The following is a 12971-nucleotide window of genomic DNA, read 5'->3' as shown; positions in this document are numbered from 1 at the left end:
CAGCAGAGAGAGAATTCAGTCTGACATATCAACTGTATTTGGTTAAAGGGACCCTTAAATGAATTGATTGGCATATTCTACTGCAACTGATCTGTATATGTGGTCTGTGAGTATTCGAGTCAAATTGAAAACTCTGCGTTTATCCCATAATTTGTATTTATTTTTTAAAAACACGCAAAAAACCAACAATCAAACAAAGGCGCCAATCTTCTGACACCCACACGAAGGAATGAAATGGTTTCAAAGATAATCTAGAGGCACTCATTTCTTTTGTTTGTGTGTCGGAAGAAGATTGGCGCCTTTGATTGGTTGTTCGTTTCTTAGCGTGTTTGGCTTTTCGTTCGCTTTCCTACTTATTCTCGAATAAACTTGTTGCAAGTTAGCACCTATCTGTGTCATTCTTTCTGTCGTCCGTGTTTTCCTTTCACGCTTTACCAGCCAAGCTAGGCAGGGGACTGTGTAACCTATGCTGAATGCACTTGAAAACTATATTTCCACTTCTCTGCCCCCAGATTTTTGTCTGTCCGTCCACAGACTATCCCGCCAAAACTTCGCCTTCACGACGCCTTTGAGAGGGCAGAGATAGGAGCTGTCTTCTTAAGTCCTTTCAAGTGTATCGATAGGAGAGATCGAATTGACGCTAGTCGCTTTGGAGCGTTAAACCCCCTAAAACCAGGTAAAGGACTGCCGTAGGTGAACTACGGCAGTCTTCATGATGAGGTTGCACTCAAACCATAGTCGGAGCTATGGGCCGGGTGTTTCACAGAAAAGAAAGCACACGTTTGTAGTTTTTATTTTTCAGCATTTGAGCATAAAGTGCAGCAGTTAATATATAAAGGTCCTCTTACTCCAGAGGCAGACCGCCTAAAAAAGTATGTGTGCAAGTGGCCTGACAAGCAGACACCCACATGAATATGGCAAAGAATTTCAGCTTCTTTCCAGTCTGAAACTGTTTCCTGTGTCAAAACATATGAGCATGCAAGCCTTTGAAATGAATTAAGTCGTGTTTCTTGATCCACTTTACAGCACTAGGGCCTTGCAATAAACGGCCTAGAGAATTTTAATAGAATGTTCAGCACGAAGCTATAAAAAAAATAGAAGTGACTTTTATGTCTACATTATAACACTTAACACCTTCAACTCCCAATGACCTTTAGAGTGACAAACCAAGCATTTTCCACCCAAAAAGGAAATTGAATTCCTATCTTGCTCCAGGCAGCTGCTCATGTCCAGTTGCGTCCCTACGCAATATGCCTGGACACACGGAAGCGGCTTTCCATTGTAAACGAGGGCCCCCGCAACCACACTGCAGAGGAGGATTGAAGAGGTTCTTTTGACGCATCGCCGCTGGTTATCGTTGGAGATGCGCCCAATGTCACACAGCTGCCTGCACTGGCGCGTAGCCTAACAAAAGTGTCTTTCAAGGATAGCATTAAAGACTGCTGGTTAAATTAATTACGGTCTTTTTGACACATTTCATGACCTAATGCGTGAAAAAACAGGACCGTTCCTTATCTGGTTTGCCGAGGTGGCAGAGAGCACCCGAAAAGATATTATACGGCGACTCGATCTCTGGCAATGCGTGGGAACAAAGTCAGTTCTTTGCCGAGTGCCCCGCTGTCTTTGGTATACGGCTTCGCGGCCATTTCCCATTCTCTTTTCCTGCTGATGTACGACGCACACTGATGACGGGTGGAAGCTCAACTTTTTCAAGAATTTGACCAGCAAAGCAAGCATAGATGGGGGTGGCGGTGTGTGGGAGGAGTCGGGAAAAAAGCCCCTGGCAGAAGAGGGTGCGGATACCCTCACAAAAGGGTGAGTGATGTATTTGTTTTTGATTTGGTTTGTGCTAGCGAGACAGTTAATTTTAGGTAAAGGTGTATGTTCGATCGATGTTGATGATCGACAAATCGATGGTGTTGATCTTGAGGTCTTCTGATGGTTCGGCGATCCGGCGACACGTTGCAGGACAGACTGGTTCAACTTCTTCGGGAATATATGTACTTTGTTGCACGGGCGCTCACCAGCGACCTGCCCTCCGATCTCTGCCGTTCGCGCCAAAAACTCACCCTTAAAACTCTTCGCCCAGCATTCTGGGGGCCCTTTTTGTAACCAATAGAAAATGCCCTTCTCAGAGCCAATCAGGAGATTTTCCTTCAAACTGAAGGAGCCAATAGCACGGCGGTGCTCACGTTGTTGTTGTCTCTCGAGCACCGCGCGAATTCCACGAAGACGTTACACATGTCCGCTTGGTCACAGCACAGACACAAACTCACAAAAACGGCAGCGGAAGCTCAGGGAAACCGAACGCCCAGTCCGAAACGCACGCACTGCCCTGGTCTCGTTCCCCCCACTTTGCTGCTCGTTCCGAGGCATCCGGTCCATGCCGCGGTCCACCGTTAAAAGCAATAAATTTACACGCGACTCCCTCTCAAAACCCCAGTGGTCCGCGCGTCGGCCGCGTCTTGCGGCCCGAGTGCGACCTTACAAGGACGCGCCTCCTCACTGCTGGTTTACCGTGGTTGCCACCGTCTGTCGCGTTTGCCTCAAAACAAACTATTTCGGCGGCTACTCGAGGAGCACCGACAAACAGCCAACGCACTCAAACCCAAGGCGCCCAAGCTACCGGCTTCGGGGTGTGCGCGCGATCGGTCCCCGAGCAACAGCTCGGCAACTTAACCGAGATCCTGGGTTCGAGGCTGAGCCCTACCCATGGGGTAGTGCCCACCCCGCACGACATTTTTGATTGGAGAATTGATGCTTGGGGCGGGCCACTGAAAAAGATCGCCCCTTGGTCTTTGTGAATTACGGGTTTAAAAAATTAAGTGAATGAATGAGAGTCCAGTCTGAGCTGGGGCACCGTGCTTAGCATATAACGCGGTTCTACTAAGCTCGATCTAGCTAGGTCTATGAGTAAAGTAGTGCAAATAGTCTCTTTGTAAATTAATTTTTGCTTCATCCATTTTTACTCTGTATATATGTGTATTGCCAGGGCAATTCTTCCAGACTCCATCGCGCATGAGAGAGAGGTATGTATGTGCACGCACACACACACACACATGCCAAGAAAGCCAGCAGTCACTGAAACCAAGGGAAATGGAGGTTTGTATTTTTTTTACTTGTAGTGTTAATCAATGCTAAATTAATGGCACACACATATTATTGCTTAAAGATGATTCGAAAGCAGCACTGGTTTCAGATACTGTTTGCTTTCTTCACATGCGTGTCATAACGAGCCGCGTCCCTTGTCTGCCATATATATTGCCACGTGCCTAACGCCCCGTGCGGCCTCCACACTTAGTCAAAACGACGACGAAGCGGTGGTTTGCGCTCTGGCTCTGTGACCTGGACTCTAGCTCGCTAATTAAAAGCTCAATCTTGGGTTCTCCCCAACGCCTGCCTGCACGGCTCCTCAGGAAGTGACAATATGTTGTAAATATATGCTCTGCTCTCATAATTTACAAGCACGCCTCCTGGTCTTCTTTCACACTGAACTACATGACTGGAAGTGTTTAGAAACCTTCTTCAAGGAAAAAAACATGCAATTCTACTCTCACTATTGTAGGCACCTTGTTCCAAGTACATGCTTGGTTGCTGTTAACCGAAAATAAGTTCCAAGTCCAGCGCCGGGTCATTCCTGGGCTGTCGCACGATGATGCACATCGCCCAAAGATCCAAGTCTTGCGCTTTACAGGCTTTCACTGTTTGAATATTCAGGTGCACGACCAACATCAGAAGGATACAAGTAAAAAATACTGTGAATCACAAGTGGCTTTTATTTTGGCATCCGCACTACAAGGGGCTGGCTCATAACAGCCTTTATGTACACTTAAATTTTAAACAATTCGACTTAAAAATTGCCTAAAAGAATCATCCTAAAGTGCTGATTGTTGGCGCAGTAGACAATGTAGTTGCGGTCCTGCAATGGATCACCATCAAAATGTGTAATAAGCAGCACTATCAGTCACATAAATTAAAGAAAAATAGCAGCAAGGGCTTCCCTCATTTTGGGCGACTCGGAGGCTCGTCAATGGTCTCCACTATGGAACTGTTTACGGCTAGTTCCTTGGCCTGCAAGAAGAAGAAGAAGCAGAATTCTTGAGAATGGACACCGCGTCGGTACAGAGTATAGCTCTCACAAATGATTGCAAACAGATACAGCAAGAATGACCCTTCATGAGACTTTCAGAGATAGTAAAAGACTTTGGATTAATTTCGAACACATGAGGTTCTCTAAAGGACACTAAGGAAAACTTCACAGAATTTTTGCTCACAGAGAAAGTCGTCTGGCTTTCTGCGACTATGCTGATGTTTGTTCGGCAGCAAAAGACATATACTGCTGAGCTAATTGAATCTAGAAATGAACATTTATTTTTCCCGCCACTCAATTCAAGCTCTGGACACCCTAAACAAAGGACTCAATGAGTATAGTTATGAAGTAAATGACAGCATAACCCAGTCACAGAGGTCCATGTGAAAAAAACAAAACAAAAAAAACAGGTCTTTACGTTGCTGCAGTTTGATTGTGAGAACAGCCAATGCTGACGATGCCTCAGCTTCATTTTTAGCTAACAAATGTCCGCTATCAGTGAAAGTTCTTTGTCAGCAGAATGCGGCAGTCTATGACACAAGTGAACATTGATTTGTCCTCAGTGTCCCTTTGACCCTTTTTAGGACAGCGGATCACAAGTGCTCCCAATGGCTTCAAGTGACCACTAACAGCCAACGGTGCACCGACATACTGTAATTTTGCATGCTCAATGCTACCGACCTATGAAACAAACCATTCAGCGTGCTTTTATCTTCAGCTAATAGACTTCCTTAGTGTTCTATGTGTTTTTACAAAGGCAGGTGCACACTCACGCGCGACCCACTTTGGCGGAAGGAATTAATTTTGAATATAATGTGCAGCTTTTGAGCCTTCTCCTTCAGCCAACTGCCTCATTTCGTAATACTGATTGAAGCAGTTTTCAATTTTAATGCAGGATTTCTTATGCATCAAAAAAACTGAGGTACAAATACATACTAAATTTTAGCTCTTTATCCGTCCAGTTATTGGTACAAGCATGTGCCCCCCCCCTTTTTATTTTACAAAACCAAACGACGGAACTACTGCTGAGTGATATTATTCAATTCCTAGAGTAGTTCTGAGCAAAGCAAAACTGAACCATCTCGGACATGCATACAACTCGCACTTTATAAAGGGTTAATGTGATCTAACACCACAGAGCACAGGGGTATTTTTGCCTTTAATCTCTATTGAAAAGTAGCCTCTCAAAACATAACGGGAGCCACGAAGTGCCCCGAAACGGGCAAAATTTGTTCAAACTTCCCGCGCGTGCCGCGGGCGAGCCATCCAGCCGATCGGCGCCATCTTGGGCTCGTTTTGAAGCTTGTTTCTTTGTGCGCGTTTTGCGGCATCTCAAAATGGCGTCGGTCAAGGAGAACGACCGCCCTAGCCGGTTTTGTGAAGGCCCTTTCTGGGCCGCTAATTGGCTGGAGGGCGCGCGGGCGAGGCGAGCCTCCCGTCCGAGGCCTACCATTGGCTGACGCAACCGACGCGCCATTTTTTTTTTTTTTTTTACGCGTCGTGGTTTTCGCTTTGAGCGTCTGTCCGCGTCTCTTTTTGCGCAGTGCTCGCTTAGCAAAGTTTCTCGTGGCCTTTTTTGCGGTTTCTTCTTTCTTACGTTGCCTACTTTGTCAGTACAAAGTAACTGATGCCGGGAGACGCACATTTGAAGACGACGACGCGTACTGCGTACGGGAGGGTAAAGCGTCGCCCGCCCAACACGAAGCGCGGGTCGACGTCGGGACGTTCGACCGTACCGGACGAGAGTTCGCAGCCACAGCGAGCGTCGCCTGCCTCATCGCCTGCTCGACGTTTGACTGTGCCGAATGAGGATTGTTCACAGCCACAACGAGCGTCGCCTGCCTCATCGCCTGTCCGACGTTCGATCATGCCGGGTGAGGATTGTTCGGAGCCTCAGCTAGCGTCGCCCTCCCCAACGCTTGGTCAACTTGCTCCAGAATCTGATCCCGGACCCAGCAGTTATTGTCAACACGACACGAAGTATTACATGGCGGAGGAGATCGCCGCGCGTACGGAACACGCAGATATGATAAAGCGCGGCATGGATGCAAAGTCGGCAACGCAGCGGAAATTCGATCTTCTTGAAGTGGACCTGGTGCACTCGGAAGCAGAATCGGGCACCAACTTTATCGTGGTGGACATGGCAGTGCTGAAGGACCTTTTTGCGGCGGTGAAGTGTGGCAAGTGCGGGCTGGCTACGCTCGATTTGAACAAGTCCGACAAGCAGTTTGGACTAGCAGTGAAACTGGAGGTGACGTGCTCGGTGTGCGACTATCGTGTGGCGCGTTTTTCGTCACCGAGAACTGAAGGACCTGCTAAGATCACACCTTTTGAGGTGAATATCAGGGCCTTGAAAAGCATCCAGAGCATCGGAAAAGGAGTCACGGCCCTCTCAGATTTTTGTGCTGGAATGAACCTTTCACACAGAGGTCTCCACCACAAAACGTTTCAAACTCATCTAAGAAAAGTGGTCGAGGTCTGTGAGGGCACTGCAGCTGCCTCTGAAGCTGCTAGTGTGAGTATTATCAAGGATGTTTACAAAGACCTTTCGCTGAAGCCAAGAAACATTGACGTTATCTTTGATGGCACGTAGATGACCAGAGGGCGGTCATCACATATTGGAGTGGGCTGCATCATTGAAATGTACACCGGTTTGGTGATTGACCACGTCGTTCTATCTAACTTCTGTCTCGGTTGCGCCATCGGTCCCAAACCTTCCGATGAAGGATATGAAGACTGGGTCTCGGAGCACGAGTGCCATAAGAACATTGACTGCAATGCAGGGCGAATGGAAGTGGAGGCAGCCCTTATGATGTTTAAGCGCTCACTCTCCAAACATGGGCTGCGCTACACAACAGTGCTTTGTGACGGAGACAGCCGCACATTCCATGCCGTGAAGGAAGAAAACGTGTATGGGTTTGTCCCCATTGAAAAAAAGGACTGCCTTAACCATGTGCACAAGCGCATGGGCGCTGCACTACGAAGCTTAGTCGACAGGAAAAAGGCACAGGGCGAAGCACTCGGGGGCAGAGGGAAGCTGACCCAAGAAAAAATTTAAAAAATCACGAACTACTATGGGTACGCCCTTCGTAGCCATACGCATGATGTGCCAGAAATGAAGAAGGCAGTCCAAGCCACGCTTCGACACATGTCCTCAACAGACAGTGCCCCCGACCATAGCTTGTGTCCAGATGGCCGAAGCTCATGGTGCAAATACAATCGTGCTATTGCTAATGGTGAAGAGGCTCCTGCTCACAAAGAAGCTTTGCCAGACTCTGTTCGCACAGCACTGGAGCCAGTGTTTGCTCGACTTAGCGATGATGCCTTGCTGGAGAGGTGTGCCGATGGCAAGACACAAAATTCGAGCGAGTGCCTGCACTCTGTGATCTGGACACAAGCATCCAAAAATAATCATGCATCTTTACTCAGCGTGACTAGAGCAGTTGCTGAAGCTGTTGCAGTATTTAATCAAGGCAGGAGGAAAACCAATGAGAGCGTGGCTTTGGGCCTCGGCTACACTCCAGGCTGCAACCTCCTTCGGCGCAGCCTTGAAAAGGACCAAGGAAGGCTGAACAAGTCAACGACAGCTTTTTTAAGCAATAATGCAGACAAAAAAAGGCTCTCTAGGAAGCACAAAGGAAACAGGTCTCCAAACTAAAGCCCCGGACAGGTGTAGACTACCAACAAGAAACACTCCAGAATACAGCTCGCAACAGGTGCAAATCACCGTCATCATGGACGAGAACTGTTCAGTTACCAAGCTTTTGCAGCCCTCATGCTATAACTGGCCAGACAGTAATAAAGTATTGCCACTGTCTTGGTTATATTTCAAGTCCACAAATTTTGCTGAATTCCTACTAGCATATGCTATCCAGACATCAGTTTGTCTGTGATATCTTCGGTCTTAGTTGACATATTTAGAATCCGAAGACAGTTTTGGAAATGGGAAGAACGTGTCATTTTTGGTGGGAAATATCACAGTGAAGCTACCGACCATTCATCTTATAACATATGGTCAAACTTCAAATGCATTTTTCTCAGTTTCATATTTTTGGTCGATCTCCTCAGCCTTACGCAGGATTTTGATAACTTCATTTTGTCTCACAAGAATAACTTTGGTACCATTTTCTTCGGAGAGAAATAAGGTACCCGATGACATTCCTACTTTTTTTGTTTAGACCACGCATAAATGGCAGTTTACGATTATTTTAACGAGTTGCAGTGTCAAATACTGCGACCTTTTACTCTTGACATAATATATCAGGATGACATGCCTTTAGAGAAAAACGAAAAATGTCATCGGGTATGGGAACTCTCTGGTTATTAATTCATGTAATTAAAAGCAACAAAACTAAATGGGAAAGTTCATTAATACTCCGTAAGAAATTACCTAATTACGCTGTAGACTTTGTACGGTAACTTTTGATCTAAGACAACCAGCTCAATTATGGTTACATTTTTGGAATCGGAAGAGAAAAACGCAGCTGTGTGCAAAATTTCATAAGATTCTAGCCATAAATAAAAAAATTAGCTTTAAGAAGGGGGGACGCGGGCTTCGAAAGCCAAAAAATCGCGAAAAAATCGAATTTTGGAAAACCACGTATTTGGGTAGAAGCTGTCATAAACTATTTTTCCTGTAATTATCAGCGCGTAATTCATTGTAAAAGTGCTTCAAATTAAATATATAACACGCCGCGCAGCTCTTGAGCAGCGAGCGAGAGCTGAAAACATCTGTATTTTGCGCGAGCGCCATTTCTCAGGCGCTCAAGCGAGCGCCGCCATCTTGGCCTTGTTTTGTTTGTGAATTCTTGCGCTATTTCCCCGGCATCGCCGGCAGCGGCGGCGGCATGGTATGGGCGTGGCTTGCCTGTGAATGAAAGGCTCGCGAGAGCTTTTGAATTTCCCGCGGCTCGAATGCACAGCTGCGATTGGACAAAGCTTGCTCGCGGCAGATTGCGTGTCTGCTATTGGCTGCTGCGCGTGTGGTCACATGGTCACCTCCGGCTGCCGGAAGGCTTGTCGTCTGCATCGGCTCCTTCGTTGCGGGTGTCTTTGTGTTCCTCTTCTGCCTTTCGCCATTTTTGCGATCGTTCGCCGTTCTTTGTCGTGGAGTCCTAGCTTTTACAATCCGGCGCTACGTCTTCTGCTTGAACAGTCACGGGCTGCCGGACACGGGACCAACGCTGCTCTGGATACCGAGGCCGGTTCTTCTCGCGCAAGTCGTGCACATTCTGTAGTCATGGGTCGCACGTTTCAAAAGAAACGAAAGACTGATATTGCGTACGGAAAGCGAAAGCGCCGACCCCCTACTGCACGGAAGTCACGAAAGTCTCTGAAAGTGATCGCCGATGAGGCAGACTCGTCAAATGACGGTGTGCGGGCGCCGGCATCGGACGTCAGCGTGCCGGACTGTGCCCCACCAAGTCAGCCACCAAGCAGTGACAGCGATGTCGCCCTGGATCCTGGGCCGCCGACAAGCTACGGCCGCGTACCGGACAATGCAACGGAGTTGCGACGCAGGTCAGATTTGTTAGCAGAGGACTGTTTCCTTGATGAGGCTGTTCAACGCGACACTCAAGCCATTTCGGAAGAAGTGATACATGGTGCGTCGGCAGATGCGTTCAATCAGCGGAGCTGTGCCGACATTCCATACGGCGGGCGTCGTACCATTCAGGAACACAGAGAGCCAAGTTTTGTGTCCGTGGAATCGGCACAAGCGCGCGCGACCACTGTTCGCGAGTCGCTTGGTGCGATGTCGGCAACTGAGCGGAAGTTCACGCTGACCGCGCTGCCGGAATTTGATACTACGCCTGCATCAGATGAGTTCGTGGTAATTCAAATGGGTGCTCTAAATTCGCTGATCAGGGCTGCCCTCTGCCCGATTTGCCGGAGGCCAAGCTTAGCAGTGGACCGGGACACCAGACTTGGACTTGCTGTGAAAATGGTGCTGAAATGTTCTTGTGGTGTTATCAGCTCTCAGTGGTCCTCGCAAAGAAAGCAAGGTGCGAGGGCTTTCGATGTAAACCTCAGATCTATGCAAGCAATCAGGAGCATTGGCAAAGGGCCCACTTCTCTGAATGACTTCTGGGCAGTGATGAATGTTTCACACCGAGGACTGCACCAGAAGACATACCAAGAGCATTTGAAGAAAGTGCTCAAGCCAGCTGCTCAAGTTGCTGCACAGAATTTTTTTGCAGGTGCTGTGAAGGCTGTCAAAGATGTTTACAAAGAAATGGAAGTCAACTTCACCAAGAACATTACAGTTGTTTATGACGGCACATGGCTGACGCGTGGGCACAGCTCACACATTGGTGTAGGCTGTGTAATAGAATTTTACATGGGTCTTGTGCTTGACTGTACAGTCTTGTCCAACTTCTGCCTTGGGTGTGAAATAGGGCCAACTGAAACCGACCCTGCATACCATGAATGGAAGAAGGCTCACCAGTGCCAAAAAAACATTGATGCCAATGCAGGACGCATGGAAATTGAAGCCGCACTGCAGCTTTTTGGGCACTCCCTTGACAGAAACGACCTCAGATACACAAATGTAATCTGTGATGGAGAGAGCCGCACCTACCTGGCCTTGTGCAATGATCAAACATATGGGTTCATACCTCTCACAAAGGAGGACTGTGTGAACCATGTGCAAAAAAGGATGGGCACAGCACTTCGCTCTCTTGTGAACAAAGCCAAGAAGGAAGAGGCACTCGGTGGGAAAGGTGCCTTGACGCAGGATTTGAGAAAAAGACTGACTAATTATTATGGCCTAGCCCTGCGAAATAGCACAAATGTGGAAGAAATGCAGAGGGCAGTGATGGCAACACTACATCACATTGCATCCACAGATGCTGAGCCCCATCATGATCTTTGCCCACCTGGTGCAGGCACCGTGCAGCTGAGGCAGAAGGCAAGCCACAACCTCCACACAAGTACAATCTTCCAAGCAGAGTTGTGCAAGCGCTGCTACCGGTCTACCAACGCTTGTCTGACCCTAATTTACTGGCTCGATGTAGTGGCAACAAGACGCAGAACGCTGCCGAAAGCCTTCAGTCGGTGATTTGGACATTGATATCGAAGCAGCAGCATGCCTCCCTCTTCACTGTAGAAGCAGCAGTTTACGAGGCAGTTGCTAGGTACAATGCAGGCAACTTGCGAGCTTATACTGAGCTTTGCACTACACTGGGCTTAAAACCTGCTGCCCTTGCCCTTCAGAGGGCTGCAGAAAAAGACCATCAGCGAGGCAAAAGATCGTCTCGTGTGCACGAAATCAAAGGGCAGAGACCCAAGAAGTCACGTGTAACCAAAGACAGCGAAAACTACAGTCCTGGTGCATTTTGAGAGTTGTGAACTGCTCCGAAAACTTTGAGAGACGTTTTCTCAAAAGTGTGTTTTGGGCATTCTGCTTTGTCTGTGGAGAGGGTAGCGTGGGAATGCCTGAACCAATTTTGATCCTGTTTGTTTTTATTTATTCCCTGAAGTGTGCTTGAGGGTATGACAGTCTTCAATATCTCGTTGAGGGCTTAGTTTTTTTTTTTTTTCTACAGCTAATTTGTGAACGACAAGTTCTGGCACAGTTAGTGAAGGTGAACATGATGTTCTGTGTAAAAAAAAAATAATGGGTTTAAAAAAATTTTTGGAACTGTTGTACCCTGCAGGGCTCTTTTGAGCAAAGATTGAAATTGAAGGCAGCTCCCTGGCATGTTTCGTTACAGTGCCAGGTTTTCCACAAGCGGAACACATGTAAAACATTATGTAACTTGAAAACTATTCTAGGTATCATAATGAAACTGCATATTTCTTTATTTAAGACACTTTTCAGTGTGGCTACCAAATTTCATTGCTCTAGGTCAAAGAACAAAAAAGTTAGCCCTGATCCCCGCCTCCCCCTTAAATAGTGGCGTGTTGGCAGGCAGTAGCAGAGCAAAACGCCACCTGCCATGGTGCAACACATCACCTGAAAAGTGGCATGTTATGGTGCGTGACAGGTGGTGTGTTGACAGGCGGACAGTTCGCACAGTCAACATTGCCTTTTATTCGTGCTTTTGGGGATCACAGGAGTGATATGGAGAGTTCAAGTGAAGCCACCCCGACGTGCTGTCATTAGACACCTTTAGCACAGTGTGCAGTGTTACCATTGGCGTTACCGGAGAACCGGGATTCCGCGCACGTTAGTGCTCATGCACTTATCATATTGAGGTCACCAGATGGTGCCAGGCACCCAGCAACTGAGCGGACTCTTGCCACATCGGAACCAATCGGCACGAGTGGGCTCTTGGCATCCTGGTTAACAGTAACACTACATGCTCAAGACGTCTATTCTCTATGTTCATGCCTGCTGCCCTGTGGCCGTGAGTCAATGTAAGCTGCGAAGTATTTGGCACAGCAGTTCGCTGCGGCCACCCCCCTCTTCCAACAAGGTGCGTCAGTGGAAACACCACCCTCCCTGGAGGCTGCATCAGGGTACCTGCTGCTTAATGACGACGGATGCCCTATCACCTTGCTGCTTATCAAATGACACAGACGTGCCCCTGCCTGTACGAGCTGTCCTGTAGTTGTCAACACAACACATGTGCACACTTAAGTCGATGGCATCCATGGGGGAGTTCAACTGTAGGCCAACATTTAAGGAGGGAAGGATCATCACCATCATGCGTCGGGGGACAGCACGAGCTAGGCGAGGAGTAAGCTCCCTTATGGGAGAAGCGGAAGCAGTGGTGGGAGTGCCACCTATAGACAGTTACGTGGAACTCTGCCAAGCCGGGGGAGTCACTTCGTGATCCGGCCAGAGTCGTAAGTGGTTGTGGTGACATAATCTCGTCGCCTCTCGCGGCAGGTGCACGAAAATCCTGCGCCCTGCCGGCGGACTTCTCGTTGTGGGCAC

General features: G+C 47.9%; 2 protein-coding genes and 1 pseudogene across 2 annotated transcripts in view; 1 reads left to right on the top strand and 2 right to left on the bottom strand.

Annotated features, from left to right (window-relative positions):
• The window catches only part of Atg4a (Autophagy-related 4a), a 181436-nt gene that overhangs the window by 151657 nt on the left and 16808 nt on the right, over nucleotides 1-12971 (bottom strand). The window lies entirely within an intron of this gene.
• LOC144125497 (E3 SUMO-protein ligase RanBP2-like) overlaps nucleotides 3754-12971 on the bottom strand; it is a 149547-nt gene continuing 140329 nt past the window's right edge. The window contains exon 38 of the mRNA XM_077658938.1: nucleotides 3754-4071. Within this exon, the coding sequence (XP_077515064.1) occupies nucleotides 4003-4071 (69 nt within the window). The 3' untranslated portion in view covers nucleotides 3754-4002. The remainder of the gene's footprint in view (nucleotides 4072-12971) is intronic.
• LOC144123491 (uncharacterized) lies at nucleotides 9990-11590 on the top strand (annotated as a pseudogene).

Source organism: Amblyomma americanum, chromosome 3 (genome assembly GCF_052857255.1).
Source record: "Amblyomma americanum isolate KBUSLIRL-KWMA chromosome 3, ASM5285725v1, whole genome shotgun sequence".
Classification (NCBI taxonomy): domain Eukaryota; kingdom Metazoa; phylum Arthropoda; class Arachnida; order Ixodida; family Ixodidae; genus Amblyomma; species Amblyomma americanum.
The sequence above is the reverse complement of the archived record's forward strand: the minus strand, read 5'-3'. Positions and strand labels throughout refer to the sequence as shown.